The 20,120-nt window shown below is 38.1% G+C and overlaps 1 protein-coding gene across 1 annotated transcript in view; it reads left to right on the forward strand.

Moving 5' to 3' along the window:
* Positions 1–20,120, forward strand: part of PGAP1 (GPI inositol-deacylase) — an 82,971-nt gene that overhangs the window by 24,498 nt on the left and 38,353 nt on the right. The window contains exons 7-9 of the mRNA XM_083125364.1: positions 4,463–4,607; positions 5,421–5,686; positions 11,235–11,354. Coding sequence (XP_082981490.1) covers positions 4,463–4,607; positions 5,421–5,686; positions 11,235–11,354 — 531 coding nt within the window. The remainder of the gene's footprint in view (positions 1–4,462; positions 4,608–5,420; positions 5,687–11,234; positions 11,355–20,120) is intronic.

The raw sequence follows: 20,120 nt of genomic DNA on the forward strand, positions 1-20,120 counted from the left end.
CCTTGACCTTTGACCTTGAATATCTCAAAACATGTCATCACCAAAACTCGTGAAAAAAATATATTTGGTCCCTCATTTCATACTATAAAACATATCAAAAAATCATTCTGGGACTCCAATGGGATCAGAAGATATAAAATATTATGTGTAACTATGTGACTGATAAAAGCCTCATTACATGAACTATGACGAGTCAAAAGTCCCTTAACACCCCCTACAAAATGTAAAGGAGTTATCCTGGTCATGAAGGAAATAGGTTAGGCACAGGGAGATCCCCAGCTGTGTGTGTCAAGCGCAGGTCCGGCTTATTATTGACCGCCATATTGAATTCAACGCAAAAATTTCAAAGGAAAATGGGTGAAGTGATATACAAATCAGGCTAGAACTTCACGAGAAATGAAACGGCGAAGGTTTTTCCAAAGTATTTTTAACCAACAAAAAGTTAATAGTGCATGCTTGTAACCATTTTCTCCTTTTCGAGGTGTTAAAACCAAAGCATTAGAATGCTCCTAACGTATTAGGAACTCGTCGAGATCACGCTGACATCTTGGGAGAGAAAGAAGTATATGCACCATTCCATATGATTTTAATCACCGACATTCAAGTGACACTTTCCTTGGAATGAAAAATTCTTCAGTGACGAGGCTAATTTTTATGTTCACGGTGAAGTTAATAAAAATAATATGCGATACCTGTGATTTGCCCAGCCGAATGGTTGTTGCTGGTAAGCTAATGATGTGGTATAGTGTATGGAGAACTGGAATGGTTGTCCATATTCAACAGCGGAACCTTAAATGGTGAAGGCTTCTTGGATGTGTTAAGTGAACAGGTTTTTCATTTTTGCTTACGGGATATGGCACTTTTCCAGAGTTTTGAAACAGGACGGTGTGTGACCACACTATGTGAACATTTTGGCAATTTCTTCATGGTAAATTTCTAGGTAGATTGATGGGCAGACGGGGATCTATTAAAAGGCCTGCACATTCCCCAGATCTAATATCTTAGGAGGACTTTTACCTTCAGAAACATTTGAAGAGAATGGTGCATGCACTAAAAGTCCCTAGTATTGACCATTTGAGAGAAGGCATAGTTGCTGCTTGCGATGATGTTACACCTGCTACATTGCCAAATATTCTATGTGAGTGTGAGAGACGTCAACGAGTGTGCTCACAGGAATATTGACAACACTATAATGTGCATATATCGTAAGTGAAAGATATGCGTATAACGTTTTGCTGCATAAAAATAAGTTGGAAAAACCTTCGCTGCTTCATTTGTGGTGAAATTCTAGCCTGATTTGATATATCACATCACCCACTTTCCTTTGAAATTTTTGCGTTGAATTCAATATGGCGGTCAATAATAAGCCGGACCTGTGCTTGACACACACAGCTGGGGATCTCCCTGTGCCTAACCTATTTCCTTCATGACCAGGATAACTCCTTTACATTTTGTAGGGGGTGTTAAGGGACTTTTGACTAGTCATAGTTCATGTAATGAGGCTTTTATCAGTCACACAGTTACACATATTATTTTATATCTTCTGATCCCATTGGAGTCCCAGAAAATTTTTTTGATATGTTTTATAGTATGAAATGAGGGACCAAATATATTTTTTTCACGATTTTTGGTGATGACATGTTTTGAGATATTCAAGGTCAAAGGTCAAGGTCAAGTGACAAAATTATATTTTTATCCAAAGGTGGGCTTGTTATATATAACTGGAAAGCTTGTTCAATTTCCTGTACAATAAGATTTATTTGAGCTTCCTAGGCGAAATAGGGCCGGAGTTACAGCAGATTTAGTATAGCTAAGCGGGCTCAAAAAGGGCAATTTATGCGAACTTTGACCTTGAATAATTTAAGAATTACAAGACGCACGACACTAAAAATTTTCATAGTTACTAAGTTCTATGCATAGTTTTAACGCCCCAAATTTCATGAAAATCTGAGATGGTCAGGTCGGGGGCTGTGTTGATTTCGCATGGAATGTCTCGTATAGTGAATAATAATAATAATGTACCATGTTAGTTTACCAGAATGCCCCATAGAAATGTCATGTATTAACAAAATGTATGTACGACAAATGGAATATTGTTTTAATACACTAATCAGTATTCATAAAACGAACACTGAAGTAAGACAGTTGCAAAGAACAACAACAGATTTTTGCAACACAGTATTGGGAAAAACTAATGGAAAATTGCACATGTTTTATAATTTCCAGTTTTTTTTATTTCTCCCAAGTTTTTTTTTTTTACATTTTGTCCTGCGGGATGTGTGTAAGCTTGACTTGACTTATTCTGATCCTCTTCTACCGATTGGTGTCAAGGTGTTACAGAGAGCTCACCATCTGTCACGATCTTCTGCAAATTGTATTCCTTCATCCCATGAGATGTTCCTCCTGTTCAGGATATCCTTCACACCCTCATTTCATGTCCTACATGGTATTCCTTTCGGTCTCTTCACATCCAATCCTCCCATTTTTGCCTCCCATACCTGTTTAGGTATTCGATGTTCAGGCAACTGCAAGGTATTTCCCTTTTGTTTCCTTTATCTCTGTTACTAATTCACTTTCTTTCCCATTTAGACTCCTTACATTCCATGTTCCAACATTCGCTGATCCATGTCCTTGCCAATTCATCGTCATCGTGATCTGTACGGCTTGCTCTCTTGTTCTTCTTTTAATGATTGTAGGTTCAAATGTGCAGGGGATTGCCCTACAGCATTCTAGCCCTGTAGAGGGGCTGCCTCCTCTCTGCCTCTGGCCTTATAGTGAGCATAGCTGTTGTGCTCTATATGTTTTACGGGTCGAGGTAATATCTCTCACTCCAAGCCACATCCCTTCTCATCCGGGCTTGAGACCGGCAATGGCGAAATTTAAAATCAAAGCTCACAGCAAAAATTTAATATTTCTTGTGTACCATATTTACGCATGTTATAGATCCACGTTTACTGAAATTTTCCACGTTTTCTGAAATTCCCCAAAAAAACTGTGCTGAATGTCATGAATGGAATAATTTCAACAGCACATATACAGGGTGTTTCCGGTCTGATGATACAAACTTTCAGGGATGATGGAGAAGGGTCACATGTATCAATTTGAGATAAGGAACCCTGGTCCGGAAACGACTTAGTCGAAAGTTATAAGCGAAAATCAGTGTATGAAGATGTAATACTTGTATTACCTGCACAAGGTCCACAAGCTGCTACATTCACAACAGTTGTTCAAAGTGGTGTCCCCCAGCTTCACTGCAGGCATGACATTGTCGCACAAAGTTCTGCCGTACCCGTTGGAACAACCCCAGGGTCATTCGAACAATGTCACAGGCAGCGAGAATTCTTGCCAGGATCCTCTTCAGTCTCGACAGGTGTCTCTTATACAAGACTTTTCACATGACCCCACAAGAAGAAATCAAGTGCAGTCAGATCAGGTGACCGAGCTGGCCACGGAACAGCTTGTGAAACTTGTGCAGGTAATAAAAGTATTACATCTTCATACACCGATTTTCGCTTATAACTTTCGACTAAGTCATTTCCAGACCACGGTTCCTTATCTCAAATTGATACATGTGCCCTTCTCCATCATCCCTGAAAGTTTGTATCATCAGCCCGGAAACACCCTGTAGATTAGTGTGTTCCATGGGAGACTGATTGCAAGTCTAGCAGCTGCCTGATCATAGGCAATTTCTGCTCAAGCAAGTCTGCATTCAGTTTTACCAACTGTCATTGGTAGATACAATATGCATCACCCTCTATCATTGGCTCTTGAAAAAGATGTATGTTTCGTATGGCAAAAAGTTGAGAATATTAAAGAATTTCAACCATTGAAGAAACAAAAGTTCTATTAAAATTTATTATAATTAGAGGCATACATATTTCGTTTTTGACGAAAACACGAAATGTGAAATAACACATTGTAATCTTAATTTTTAATGTTTCCAAAAGGTGTGAGTTGCATTTTCCTACCCTGTTTTGTCACGAAATGATGCAAAATGAACTGTTAAATGCAAAATACACTCTTAAACACGAAATTTACTGTTTACATACCGACGTGACACTCTTAAACACGACGTGACATTTTCTGCAGTATCCTGTGAGTTATGCAATTCATGGAAAATTGATTAAGTCTGCTGTAAATATTTGAGAAGCAAATATGGATCCCTTTATACAGGAATAAACTTAATATTCTGGTAATGCTTTAATTTACTATTTGAAGGGCTATGTTCATTTTGTGTAATTGTGCAGTTTTTAAATCAAATATTGGATTGTATTCACATTTTTAAAACCAAAATGTCATTTTATATACCGTTTTTTCACCGCTATAACAGCAAAATTTCATTTTATTTACTGCTTTTGAACCCAAAATTGACTCTGTTTTTATACCGAAATTTTGCTTTTTTATTTACCAAAAATATGTGCCTCTAATTATAATATGAAATTTAAATCTTTTCTTGTTTCAGTGAGAAGGGAGAAAATTTATCAATGAATACGAGCATCATTCCTTCTCGAAAATATAAACGAAAATTTATCCACATCAACATGGCCAAGTTTTGGAAAACTTCATGCACACACATCGTTGTTCGTATTCTTCCTACTTCAGAGCCAGTGAGTACTTTGCTGTTTTCGTTTTTGCTCAAGTTTAGCATTAAATTCACAACAGTAGATTTTTTTAACAAAAGAACTAGTTGCAGTTGTGTGTTAACAATATATATGAAAAGGGAATCAAATGCACGAGTTTTGAAAGCCTCACTAGAAAATATATCTTGAAAACCATATTTTGTGTAGAAATTTTCAGTGAAAAATGCAGGCTCGACCAGGACTCAAACCCGGGTCTCTGGCATACCGTGCCATTGCTCTACCAACCGAGCTATCGAGCCAGCTTGGCCTCGCCTGATACTATGCTGCCACTGTTTTACATGCGTGGGTTCAAGTCCTGGTCGAGCCTGCTTTTTTCGCTGAAAATGTCTAATTAGTACATCTCCTGCGTGTGCCTAATCTTTACATATTTTGTGTGTTTTTCCTTACAGATTAATAGTGCAACAAAATGATGTTAAATATGAATGATAAATTCTCTTTTACTAAATTTTCAGAAATAAGAAATTGCATTTAGAATCTGTCAACATTGAAAATCACCGTAATTACATCCCTAGTGTAGTGAAATAATGTAATGTTTGGAGCTATGAGTGAGTAGCGTAACCCGGTCTGATAAATCTCCTATAACCGCTGAGGGTTCGACATGCTAACTCCACGTCACCCTATCACGGTCAAAGATCTCCACACCTCTAGGTAGGATTGTAGGAGGGAGACTGGCAGTCGGGAGATAGGGCAAGGCCCTTCCAGAGCCTGTAGAGCCACGGGTTATGTTATGTTATGTTAAAGTGCATGTGGTGTAAAATATTTCTTACTGTTTACTTTCAGATTCAACTTAACGTCGATGTACACTCATCATATGGACGGCATATCATTCACCCAGTTCCTAGTATGTTTTCCTTCACTTCAAAGTCTTCCATTATTGAAACCACTGAAGAGAAAGCTCTGTATTACAGTATCAAACTGCCTGGTTTGGAGTATGTGTGGCAGGCTTTTAACGTCCACGTTGAACCCCTGTGTAACAGAAGTTCTCTCCACACAATAGCAAAATTCTCAACACCCTGGAGCAAAGAAGATGTACACCTCTATGTCATGTGAGTAAGTAGTACTGAAAAATTATCTGCTTCTTGCAAATATTGTGATGTTTGTGTTTATAAGATGTAACTTATTCTGCATAGCAGTATGGACATTTCCACTCAATTTTTTTTACAGCAATTTTAAAAATTTCACCCAGGAAAAATAACCCCTGCAAGTTCTCGTGTTTCTCTGCGTTCAGTTTAAGGCAAAAACGAGATTTCCAAAGTTGCGAAGCAAGTGTCCGCTAGAAACACACCACACCATGTTAATACATCACTACTTAAGAGCTCATTTGTCATGTGATCTTCGAGCGTTCAGTTTATGGAGGGGTAGCCCACAGAGAGCCAACGTGTGCAGCAGTTTTACAAATTGTACAGATTTAAATAATGGAAGAAAAAGAGTGGAAGAGAAATCTATGCTTTGTAATGATCATTCTTCTATTAAATATCCCTGCTGCCCACGTGCAAGATAATGAAAGCGTTTTGCCACGTGCATGTCCTCATCAAGCCTTGTGAAAATTGCAATATAAGAATGACAAAAGTACGGTATTCAATTTTCATATTTTTCATTTTATTTATAAAGCCTGCACTTTCAGTTCGGGTTTAATTTCTGTTGCATGATCAAATATTTTTGTGTAGATGATTATATCAGTTGCATAGTACATTTCAATGCTTAGTTTATGTATAATTATTACAAGGAAATAAAATAATGTGTATAACATTATATCACATACCGAAATGTACTGCAAAATAGCCACCTAATCTCTTTACCCAAACATGTTAATTGGTTGGTTCATAACCTCATGACTAGAGATCCTATGGCAGTCTTGGTCTCGTTCTCGTTGAGAGTTTAGAAAATGCCTGTCTCGTGTTTATTTGTACAAGTCTCATTGACAGTCCAATCTTGATTCATAAATATCCATCTCCTTCTCGTCTCGGTTTCAGAGGGCAATCTTCGTTCTCGTCTCAAATCTTGAAAAGTAAAGAATGATCAACGTATGCAAAGGCTTATCGTACAAACCCTCACAGTGTATAGAGATTATAAGACAAAAAAACTTTTCGTAATTTTTTTTTTCCTTCTCATTTCAAAGCTACGAGCCCTTGAAAACTTGTTATTATCCTGATTATATGTGCAAATCAAACCACTTATTCAGAATTACCAACGAATGAACTGGCGTTGTAATTATTATGCACAAAATTTAAGGTTTTTCAGAAAAAGTCTCATGTTACAGGGTTGACTCTCGACCTGAGCATAACTGTTCCTTTGTGAATGTCCTTTCATTGAAGTGAAAATTGTTACATGGAAGGGTTGTTTGCTAGAGACTTTCAGCACTTTGCTTCTATGGTTAACGTCAGTGTTTCTCATGAGACTAAGACATTTCCGGTCTCATCTCATAAAAGGAGACAGGACAAGTGGCAGTCCTATGGGCTGTTTGGGTGATACTTAGGTCGTGCTGGTTGGTTGTAGTGGGGGGAGGGGGATTCTCTTGAACACCGACTTCGAATACTGCTTGTAGTCATTCATCTTCATTTTCGCGATTAGCCAAAAGTGGCAAGAAATGTGACGTTAGACAAGATACATACTAACTTAACCATGCATTCTCATCATTGTGGTTAGACAAAGTGTCGGAAAAGTGACGTAATAGTAGGATAAATTTGCAATATGTATACTGAAGAAAACTCGTTTACTGCAGGAAGTTTATAAAAATTCCGCGTACCTTTTTTTACTGTATCACCTCTTATATTGAGGAAATTAAAGTGAAAACGCGAGTGTTCAAACGTATTGTTATTTTAAAATTTGCGAAGAAAATATTATGACGAAAATACCGTATTTACGTGTGTATAATGCGCACTTTTTTCCAAAATTTTTGCCGTCCAAAACTGTGGATCGTATTATGCACAGAATAATTCGGATAGCCAAAATGAAATCACACATTTTTTTTCACTATGTCACTGCGTATAACATGTATATATCTACAGATTGTCTTTTTCTTTAGCAATAATAATTTAAAGAAATAACTTTTAAAAGCGAAATGGCCATTTTCCACGAGTTTTCACTTACTATGGGAAAGTTTTGCGACATCGAGAAAAGCAGCACCCGTACTGGCGGCATTCAAGCACGCGCCTCCCGTCACACGGGAGACGTATCAAGCGGTATTTTTCGCGGGAGAAATAACTTCCACAAAAATTGTTTTCGCCTTAGAAATGGTCATGAACAGAGATCGGGCGAAAAATACATTTTTTGCACTCATTCCCTTCAGAAGCACTCTACCGCTCGCAAGTTGGTCTGATCTAAAAATAAACACCAGACCACGCTTCAGTGATATCCAATATCACTTGACCTCTGCACTCCCCTCCCCCATCGCACCAATGTTACCCACATCCGACGGCTGCTACCCAACATGCCAGACTTGTTTTTCCACCGTGATTTCGTTTGCTCTTGGATACACAAGAAGAGATCGAATATGCTTGGATGTTATTTTAAATAGACTTTGTAGCGTACAACTTCCGGTAACCGCTTTCATTCAAAACGTGTTCTTTGTTCCCTGTAACACTTCATAAAGAAGTGAAACTGTTAGAGATAATCAAAGCCACATAGGCCAACTAAAGATCGTCAACACTCTTAATGCATTTTCATCCAGGTTTCCGCAAAAGTTCACTTCGATCTTACGTGCATCATAACTCCCGTTTACCACTTTATACATTTTCATGACTGTGCCGATGTCCTAATATTTGCAAAAAGTGTTCCGTTGGCCAAGTGACTTCTTCCTCTAATCTTCTCATCAAACGTTTAGGGGGGGGGGGGGGGGGGGGCAATGCCGATTGTTTTCTTGCTCCTGTGTGCATACAGGCTGATTACAAGCGAGGGTGGAAGTGGATCGCTCTTTCTTTCCTTTGACTTCTAAAATGGGCAACCAGTTCTGGATGCATTCTTGAAAACGAACAAAAACCATAGAACAAGTAAAAAAAAAAAAGTTCCCTCCTACCCAGCTCATTCTCCGCCACTGGTCTACACGGCAATGTAATTGCAGAATTCAGGTCCTATTTTTTTCTTTTTTTAATGCTATTGTATTGAAATATTGCCCGTATTATTGTCTGTTGCAAGGTAAAACTTACAGAAAGGGTTATTTCTTCTTCACACAGCTGATAAAAGTTCCACATTCGACAGTTGTGTTATCTTTGAAATACGTAGGATTTTCCCTGACCACCTGTTGCTTGAACTTCCAGCTGGTCGCCTTGTTTTTATGCTGCAACTGGCGCCAGTGTTTTGTCTAGCGTCTGCGAAGTTGTCCCTTGCCGATAACAGCAATGACTCATCCAGCACCAAGGCAAGTCATTGTTTTGTATCTCGCAAAGCTGTTTTGATTTGACGATAACGAAATTCGATCTTCAGAAAGAAAGAGAAGAGTTAAAACAACTTCATGTTCTGCACCTTCTGATAAACAAAACTGTAAATTTTATTTTGCATCTGACCAAGTCGATTAACGTGAGAGTAAATAAAGATCTCCCATTTTGATATCTGAAAATGCGCAGGTTTCATAAAGCTTGTTTTGAGTTCATTTTATGCTTTTGGGCTAATCGGGACTAAATATACAGTTTTACTTTAGTGAAATCTAATTCCAAACCAAAGTGACTATCGAGTGCGACACTGTTCAGTGTGTCTTAGAATATGCATTGGGTGCAAACAGATCGCAAGTTGCGCGTTTCCTTTTCAGGCTGGCTTACAAAGCAAGTCGAGGAAGAGTAAGGTCTGCTCCCTGGGATGGGGGAGGGGGTGAATTAGAAGTTGGTCGAAGGAAGGAAAACATGACATTTTTACGATGTATTTTACACAGCAGAACCAGAACAAAATTTACAGCCCCACTTTTTTTCCTTTTTTTTTTTTTTGCCTAGAAAGGCAAGATCTTCCGAGAGATCTTATCTTACCAGTTCATCTTGTAACAGACAATGCTCTAGTAGACCCATATTAAATCCAACATTCATTCTGCCCGATTATCTCCCGATAATCGTTATTGGTGCAAATTCCAATAACAACCCCTTCGAAATAACTACCTTTTACCTGGGAACTGTGAAATGTCGTTGTATCGAGAGTTGACTGTAACAAATATGAAGGTAAAATAATTACGTCAACACTTACCAAATAGAAATAACTACTGTATATTTACTGCACTATTGCAGCTTGACTCACGTAAATAAATAAATAACGTTTACACTTAATTTCGTCATTCACCCCCAGTTACTAATACAAGCTGTCTGAAATGTCCTCACTTCCATCCATCTTGTTCGATATTCCCGTTACCTTAAAACTTTTGATCACCATTTCAAGGGAGATGGAGTTCCATGCCTCACAAACCCATTCACAAACAATCGGCAGCGACGCACGTTTCCCCCTCCTGCTTAGTGCGAGTTCATGCTGTGTTGATGTCATCTATCTATTGTAAGCATCACGCACTGTGACCTTGAACGGGTGGTTGATAACTTTGCTCTCTCCTCTGCTATGAAAAGCCTAACATCTGGAAGTTCAAGGTCGCGTGGTGAATGCAGCAGCTACGAAAGCAAGGAAAAGCTCATTTTTATGATCTACTGATTAATTTTAAATGAAATACGTAAATGTTAGTCCGACACTAAGAAAGCCATTTCTGGGACCTGAATTGTACTGCACATTATATACGAGATATATTTTTTTGTTGCTTTTCCCCATCAAAAATGAGAGTGCGTATTATACACGCGTAAATACAGTAATTATAATTCCAGAAAAGGCATTCTTGTAACAATAATTTCTTGCCAGTCAGATCCTATGTATTGGCAAAGAACAAGGTTTTGCACGTGTTCAGCCATTGACTGTTACTAGTATTGCTTTGTCAACCTATTGGAAAAACGCTATACCGAGTGTGTGAATCATAGTAAATAGTGCTACACTGTTAGGACATAATTCTTCTCCAAGAAATGGAGCACACATTTTTGCACAGGAAGTTAGAAGATACTTGTTTTACACAGTAACAACAAATTTATTTTTGCTGTATGCACCTGAGTTGACGGGGCGAGCAGAAGCCCTGCCTGCACTCATTTCTAAGTGAAGGCTAATCAGAGAATATTTTCAATTCAGTGACGTAGGATGTGAATTTTGGCAGTGTTTGAAGGTGTGTTTTTGGAGAACCAAAGAAATATCACAGAGATATTTTGCACATATTGTTTTTGTGTATGTCTGTAATATGAATGGATTTAAAATGTTTTTCATGTCATAGTGGAAATGTCCATTCCATAAGATCTGAAGTATATTTATATTCTTAAGTGAATTTCATGTTTTTATCCTCATTTTTTTACTGTGTCATTTGAATACATTATTGATTTTTTTTTTTAAAAAAAAGAAAAATTTTGATTCTGTTAAAACCTTTCAGCTTGGTCCCCTGAAAAACGTAAAGTCGAGGTGCCACTGTATACATAAGGTAGACAATTTATCAGCTTTCATGTAGAATAGCTTGTTTGTCAATGTATTTCTTCATGTGTGGAAGAAAGAAGTTTGATCACTGAACAATTGTGTATCTTCACAGTATTTATATTTCAGGGGGAAGAGCAATAGATCAATGATTGTTCGATTGGAGACTCCCAAACCATGGTCAGCAGCAAAGAATGATTCTGCAATGCTGACGCTGAAGCTTGACCCATCGTGTTCATATTCGGTTTGGTAAGTTCCCTCATTTTTGATCTGATAATTTAAATTATGTTCATCTAAAGATGGCATTAATAAGCAATGTGCCTAGATTTGTTCCTTAATTATTTTATAGTCCACTGTGCAAAGATGCATTATACTATACATCTTGATAATAAATTGTTGTTTGTCATAACGTGATACTTAAATGCTACTAGATATCTTTGTGGTATATATATATGGTCAAGAAGAACTTGTGGCACTAAAAAGTGTGTTTAGTTTTGTTGTGTGTAGTACCAGGTGTTTCAGAAATAATTGAGGGGTTACAAAAATTTATTGCAATTAAAGTATTGAACCAGTCCAGATTGGACGAGAAACTCACTTTTTTAACTCCTACAAATGTTCAATGCGTGCACTACGGGTGACATGTGTTGACAAGAATAACGTCTCACAGATTTATCTCTTTATGTACAACATTTATTTATACTTCTACCCGTCGCCGTATATACATCTTTTCATAACAAGTCTAATATCAACTGCTCGTGGTTGCCTTTTGCCCCATAACACAGAGAATTGCACTTATCAAGACTTCACTCTACGAGCGCACTATTTGGCATAAAATGCGAATTGTTGACATTTTTTGCTTTTTTTAAAAAAAATGTCCTTAAACAACGAAAAATTCAGTGAAATCCAACATTCTTGTTTTTATAGGCTTAAGAAACAAAATATGCCACATTTTATTCAAGAGGAAACTATACTGCATGTTATACATGGAATAATTCCGACAGCCACAATAAATCATGTATTTCTCATGATTTTTTCAATTTCTATCACAACAATTTGCATCACAGAGTAAAGAGGCAGGGTTCTAACAGGAGATCGAGTGCGTATCTACCGTCATAAGGGAGCCGCATCTTCAGTATTTTTGTCGCAAGAGAAGTGTGTTGAATTAGCGAGCTAAGTAGTGCAGTTTTGGTGGAGATTGAGTACTCACCTATCGCCACAGGGAAGTCGTAACATCTGCATTTGTCGAACGAGAGATATTGGAGCTCAGTTATGGCATCTGACTACCATGCGAGGGACCCTGGGTTCGATCCCCAGCAGGGGAGAACCAGGGTATTTTCCACCTGTTCAAGCTGTTTCGGCACCCACCCAGCACCATATCAAATGGGTACCTGGATGAGAAACTTGGGGGTAAAGGTGACCAGGGGTGTGGTGCTGATCACATCACCACCACCTTCATCTGTGATCAAGAAAGTGTGGAGCCATAACTCCAAACCCCCTGTACACCTTCATGGCGTGGTGCAAAGAACTTCCTCAAAAATCTGTTCCAACATATCAAACTGTCACGAAAATAAGTAGACCATGTGACCTACAATTTAAAATAATAGATTAAAAGCACAATGGAGGTATGAAGTATAAGTTTTGGTATATTTGGCAAAAAATGTTTTAAGATCAAAACACAAATTTTGGGAAACGTTAACACTAAAAAGTCAAAGAAAGATAATGCCAATTTTTGGTGACATAATATATCAGTATCTGTCACGTGAGATTGATTGATTTAAAATTTTTGGGTGCGTCGCTACTTATGGTCATTTTGCACCCTTCAGTATGTATGGGGAAAATTCCATCTGAAACCCTTACCTTAAAATAAAAAAGGGATTATGGAAAATAACTTTCCCAAATTAATTTCAAAGTATCAAACTCTCATGAAGTGGCTTAGGCCATGTGACTTACAATTTGAAACAGTGTCACGTACACAAACTGCATTGTTGTTCTTTGAGATAGAGGATCATAGATGGCAGCATTCAAAAAGAACAACGTTTACATTTGATGAGGCTTAAAGCAGTTTAGAAAGTGGGCCAGAGATGGCAGCACCCAAGAAAACTTATATAATTGTAAATAGAGAAAAAGGAAAGCGCTGATGTGGTAAAATAATGATTGTAGATATTAATACTAATTATAATGAAAGAAATAAATGAACTTAACACAATAACAGGATATAAATAAGGTGGAAAGGGTAATTAATATTCAGTAATAGCATAAGTGATCATTATATAAAAGTAAGGAAGTCGAATAGTAATTACGATTCTGAGTCTATTCCGGTTCCCAAGAACTGAGAGTTTCGTGCGGCTTTTGGGTTGTTTTTCCCAGGTGTAGTGCCATCTTACGGCAGGCACCCAAGCACTTTTGGTAGGCGCATCTATTGCAGCTCCAAGTTAAGGTTAGCGCCGGCCAGGTGGCGATCTTTAACTAACCCCTTTCTCTTTGTCTGGGGGATCGATTTTATTAATATTTCCGTCAATTTGGATCGGCAAAGAAAAGAAAGAAGGAAAAATACACAATATGTAATAATTACAAGAGGAAGAAGCATTAGCAATTACAAGTAGAAGATGCCTTAGTAATTACAAGAAGAAGAAGCCTTAGTAATTACAAGAAGAAGATGACCTAGTAATTACAAGAAGATGATGACCTAGTAATTACAAGAAGAAGATGACTTAGTAATTACAAGAAGAAGATGACCTAGTAATTACAAGAAGAAGAAGCATTATTAATTATAAGAAGAAGAAGCCCAAAGAAGATTGGCTACAATAGAAGAAAAATATTGTATGAAAAGATTTCCAAAGTTATCTAATATTTGTACATGATTATTCAAGAATATATTACGAATTGTACCCTCCGTAGTGGGTTAAATCGATTGTTTCTTTCCATATATTCGTAGTGTTAGTCACCCTGATCTGTACCCAGAGGTATCTCATCGTTTCTACCCTGTTCTAAGCTGGTAGATGCTCACGTGAGAGGACGTGGCAACAGTAGTTTAAAAACACCATGAAGGTATGATTTCAGGTATTTGCCAGAAAATGTGCTAAATTGAAAATAACTTTGAATAGTAAGAAATAAAAATAAATAATTAAAAATACACCAACTGGAAGAAAATAACAAGAGATCAAGGTCCCTACCGATTAGGCATAAATAAAACAAAAATATCAGTAATAATTTATTGCATTAGTAACAGTGACTCCTAACCTAATTTTCAGCATAATCACCACCGTTGTTCTGGCATTTGTTGTAGCATAGCACTAAATTTTGTATGACCATGGCATGTGTGTCTGACAGCAAAGATTGGAACTATCTCTTCCGCAGTGTAGCTGTCAAATCCTTATCCTGCCAGAAACCTCTTCAGCTGAACAAAGAGACGATAGTCGGTACATGCAAGGCCAGGGCTCTACGGTGAGTGGTTCAAGATCTCTCACTTGAAGTGATGCAAAGAACCCGCATGTACTCTGCTGTATGGGGTCGTGCACATTCGATTGGCCTTCCGTGAATTGTCTGCACCATCGTCTAACGATACTATCGCTCACGCCGTCTGGTGTGCACACCTCACACTATTGCTGGTGGCTGGTTCTATGCCAGAATCTGAGCGTGCAAAAATCTGATTACTACATGTACCTCGCAGTCGGTGGGAGACTGTATGAGAGCTGCCATCTTTAACGTAGAACTGTCCTAAAACGGCTGCACTGATACTGCACCAGATTACAGCCACATGCCACTTCTTCCTGCCCGCATATGTGTGTCGTTCTTCGACCACAGGCATACAGGCACCATTGGAGCTGTCTTCATATGAATACACATCCGTAAACCCAGGTCACTGGCTAAATAGGTTTCTATGCTTGACAAGTACATCTCTCAATTCTCTTCTCTCATTTTCAGAGATTTCTATGCATTCGCTCACTTTATCTTGTAATTCTTTAACGGACACCACATATTCATTTTCTTTTTCCTTTATTTCTCTATATTTATATTCGTCATATTCACTTTCTTTATATATAACGTCCCTTTTATTAACCACAAGACCTTGTTTTCAAACACACATTTCTTTTGTTGACTCGTCACACGTTGTCTCCATAGGAATATGAAGTCTACACGACTCTTCCAATTCTACATTTATCCTTCTCTCTTTGACATGAATGTGCCCATCATACTTTTCTAGGAAAGACACTCCTAAAATAATCTCACTCCGTAATCCTTTCACCACTAGGAAATTTACTGAGAAATTTTCTCGTTGAATATTCATCATGATTGATTGATTTTTATTTGTATTCATCCTTGCCGGCTGCCATGACTAATCTAATCCTGTCTTTCTCGCATGTATCTAATGTAGCTTGAGGGTACTTCTCGCTTCTTTTCTTCCAGCATTCGCAGCTCATGACTTCCACTATGCTTCCACAATCTACCAAGCATTTAACTTCCAGTTCTATTATTTTATCGTTAACATAAAATGTTCTTCCAGGTTTTAGTCTTCCAAAGTCTGGTTCTCCTACTAAACATAATTCTAGACTATCGCTGGGTTTCTTTGTTTCTCCCCTAGTTTCATATTCCTTTTCACTAGCTCTCACACCTGGGGATTGCTGCAAGAGCATTACATGTTTGACGCTCGATTACTTTGGGCGTTCTCCAAATGTTCTCCTCCGTGCGATCTTTCTTGGAACCTTCTTCCATCAGTACAATAGCTTCTTGTTAGCTCCATTGCCTCGTTTCTCTCTTCTTCCTGAGATATATTTCTTCTCTCCGTTTCATCATTGGATGCTCGTCCATTCTGCTGTCTTTCTTCTCTTTCCTCTCTCCATCTAGGACTTCCCCTTCTGCCATATCTCTGAAATCTATTTCACCCTCTGTATGTCCTACCATGTCCTTGGTACTTTCCGGCTCCAACAAACTCTTCATCCCTGATGTAATCGTTCCTATTTCTCAAGTTGGTTCCTCTTCCTCTATCCTGGGCCTGACTTCTCAAATCCAGATTTCTCACCTCGAGCTCTTGTCTTTGGAACTTTGGCCTGTTACGATTATCTTCGTCATCATAACGTCTCTTTGCATAAGGTCTCTATCCCAAGAGTTTTGAGTTTTCTTCAACATATCTTCTGTCCTTAGATATTCTATTAAGTCACTTCCTTTATTTTCACTGCCGCTATAGCTGTTTGGATTCTTACTGGTAGCGTTTGGATTACTTGTTTCACTAATTCCTCCTCACTACACCCTTCTTTCAAATTCTTGAAGCTTCTCAAAGTTTCCCATGTATGTTCCTCAAGGCTTTCTATTTTCGACCAGTCGATGTGTTTTCGTTTTAGGGCTTCCAATTGCCTTTCCTTGATGTCTTGGCTACAATAGTAATCTAAAAACTTTCGACTAAATTCTCTAAAGTCTTTGAATTTGTGCTGGTTTAATTGGTACCACCCGAATTTGTGCTGGTTTAATTGGTACCACCCGGCTGCTGACTGTTCAAAACACGTGTCAATGAGACTAAGAGTCATGTGATCTGGGATTCTCATTAAACGTATATTCGTGGTAAGCTCCTTCAGGAATTTCCTTGGGCATTTTTCTGATATATTTCCATTAAATTTAGGCATAAGCTGTAATTCCTGAGGTCTGGGTATCCTTGACTTATATCTTTCACAGCCTTTGTATTCTTCTTCTAGCGTATCTAAAAATTTCTCATTGTTGCTACCTTCAAATCTGAGAACTTTTCTAACGATGGAAGCGGCCCTGACACCCACCCAGTGTCGAATAACATGGGTACCTGGGGGAAACCCTGGGGGGTAAAGGCGAATAGGGGCGTGATGCTGATCACATCATCCCCACTCACAACCGGATCAAGAAAGTGTGGGGCGTTACCCCCACACCCCCTATATGCCTTCATGGTGTGGTGCTATGCACAGGGGGGCCTCCCCCATGGTGCAGTGGTAGCGTCATTGCCTTGTAATGAAGGGGTCCCAGGTTCGATACCCGGTGGAGGCACAAGTGGTTCGGATCCCACTTTAAACTGTAGGTCCAGTCCCGATTAGCCTTACTGTGCATAAAGTGGACTTAAAAACACAACTCAACAACTCAAGCTATGCACAGGGGAGCACTTTACCTTTTTTTGTGCTACCTTCTTCACTTCTCTTCCATTTTCTCTTTCTCCTTTGGTGAGATCTTTTCCCATATTCTTTTTATACTTTTTTCTTCTGTTGTAGACTCATCGCTAGAGCTTTCTTCTTTTGTCTCTCTCTCTTGATATAAGTCTCTTCCTCACTGCATCGAAAACTGGATCTAGCGTTCCTTTCTCTTACTGATATATTCCCTACTCTTCTTTCCACTTCTTCCATTCTGTTCTCTGTTTTATCCATCCTGGATATTGTTCCTTTTATTTTTCTATCCATTTCCTTTTCTCTCTTATCTGCTGCATTCATTTTGGTTCGATTTTCCACAATCTCCTTTTCTATACTCCGTATTTTTTCTTGAACTTCTTGAAGTCCGTTCGAGTTTTCTTCTCTGAGTTTTAAAACTTCCCTTTCGATTCTATTATTTATTTCCAAACTTCTATCTTTTATCAGTAGCTTAGCTTTCTCTATCTTGCTTTCATTTTCTTTTATTCTTGAAATGGCTAATTCTATCTGAGATTTACTTTCAACCAGCTTTCTCTCCAAATTTTCGTTTCTTTGTTTATTTTCCTCTCTGAGATTCGAAACATCCTCTTCGGTTCTTCTTTTTAAATCTAAACTTGTCCTCTCGATTAACAACGTTGTTTCTTCTATCTTCTTTCCAGCAACTTTCTATTTCCTTCACACGTTTCATTCAATCTTAAGAACATCTCATGGGTTTCGAACCTCGAGGCTTCCAATTTCCTGCTGTTTTCGTCAAGCCTTTCTTCCATCTTTTTATTACTTTCTTCTAACTTTTCTTCTAACTTTGTATTATTCTCATCAAACTTCTCTTCTAATTTTCTAATATTTTCTTCCAACTTTTCTTCTATCTTTCTATTCTTTTCATCTGCCTTCCTACTACTTTCATCTATCTTTTCTTCGAGTTTTCTATTATTCTCTTTTGTTTCTCTGCTATTCTCATCCGCCTTCCTATTACTTTCATCTATCTTTTCTTCGAGTTTTCTATTATTCTCTTTTGCTTCTCTGCTATTCTCATCCGCCTTCCTATTATTCTCATCCATCTTCAATGATAACTTCTGGAGCATTTCTATCATGTTCTCCTCTTCCATCTTCTTTTGTTTTTCCTTCATTTTCTCTTCATCTTTTTCCCTTTTCTTCTCTTCTTCTTTTTCTTTTATCCTTTCTTCCTTGCAATTTTTGCATACGAAATCTCCTCTTTCACTTATTCCTATGTACTTTTCTCTTCTTATCTTCTCACATAGCCAATGTTTCATTTCTTTGCATGAGCTGCATAGGATAGTTTCTTCCTTATTTCCCTCTTTTCCGCAGCAGTTTAATATTTTCTTCCTTTCTACTATTTCCTTCATTATAGTTTCTCTGTTCTTGCCTTCGATTTTATTTTCTTCCTCCATTTTGGCTTTCTTTCTTTTGCTTCTTATTCACAATTCTGCTAGCCACAACGTTGGTCGCCACTATGATACGTCTCATTCGTGGGTAAGTTAAGGCCCCAAGTTATAGGCGCTACGTGCTACCCCCTCTCGTGAGGTACAAAAATTGTTATTTACCACGGCTATAGAAATATCTTAATCTCAGGGGATAGGTTCTTTATTCGAGAATTCCAAATAAGAAAGCCTTTTATAGCCAAGAGAATATAGTTAAATGCGGATCTATATTCTGTAAACTGTACACAATACAGAGAAAATACGTATATAGCAAAGCTTCTATATACATTGAAATATATGAGCTCGGTAGCTCAGTGGTAGAGCAATGGCACGGATTGCCAGAGACCCGGGTTCGAGTCCTGGGTCAAGCCTGCATTTTTCGCTGAAAATCTACATAGTACATCTCCTGTGTGTGCCTAATTTAATGGATTGACATCTCTACGCTGGGAGGAACCAGACAACGTCGACGTCTATAGTGTTTCAAAGGCAACAGATCCCGTTGCAGTAGCACTTGCAGAGACGATTTCACACAGGTAAAACAGCGCCAGCGAAAATGCAGGGAAGCCAGGCCGGCTTGGTAGCTCAGTGGTAGAGCAATGGCACGGATTGCCAGAGACCCGGGTTCGAGTCCTGGTCGAGCCTGCATTTTTCGCTGAAAATCTACATTGAAATATATGTATGTTGATTCCAAATTTACGTCGGTTATATTCTTCTTATATATATATATATATGTATAATTGAAAGGAAATCTTATTTTCTTCTAATTTTGGGGAAAAGGCTTCTTCTTCTTTTCTTCCTTCTATTTTGGGAAAATGCTTCTTCTTCCTTCCTATCTTTGATTTGGGAAAATGCTGTTTCTTCTTTCCTATTGTTGATTAGTGAAAAGACTTCTTCTTTTCTTTCTTCTAATTTATTTTCTTTCCTTTTTAAAGCATAATCATATATGTGCTCGCTTTCCCCGTTTTTTGCATTATACAGCAACACAAGCTATACTTATAGAAAGATTAGGGGCGCCTAAACTGACAGTAGCGCCACCTCCTATGTAACGACCAAAGGGGAATGGCCCAGGATATCTAACAGCAAGCGTTGCCTATGGCCCAGTGTGTCTAATAAGGATCGCAACCGTAAGTGCTTTTGGCCATCTATTTGGACACAGCGCCACCGAGGCACGGACAAACACAAAAGCTGACGATGTTCTCCTCGTCAGAGTTATTAAATCAAATTTTGATCACTAAGATCAAAAAGGATAAATTTCTGAATTCATTTGCTCACTTTTTAACTTTCCTAATTGTTTCATATACGAGTATAATCTTAATTGGCTATTTACAACATTTTATTCACTCCTTCTATAATTTTTATACTCTTCCTTTATATATTTTGCATTTACTATAATATATATATAATCACTCTTCTCCGCTCCTAGTTTCTACAATGAACTC

This window comes from Lepisma saccharinum, chromosome 7 (genome assembly GCF_977018435.1).
Source record: "Lepisma saccharinum chromosome 7, izLepSacc3.1, whole genome shotgun sequence".
Taxonomy (NCBI): Eukaryota; Metazoa; Arthropoda; class Insecta; order Zygentoma; family Lepismatidae; genus Lepisma; species Lepisma saccharinum.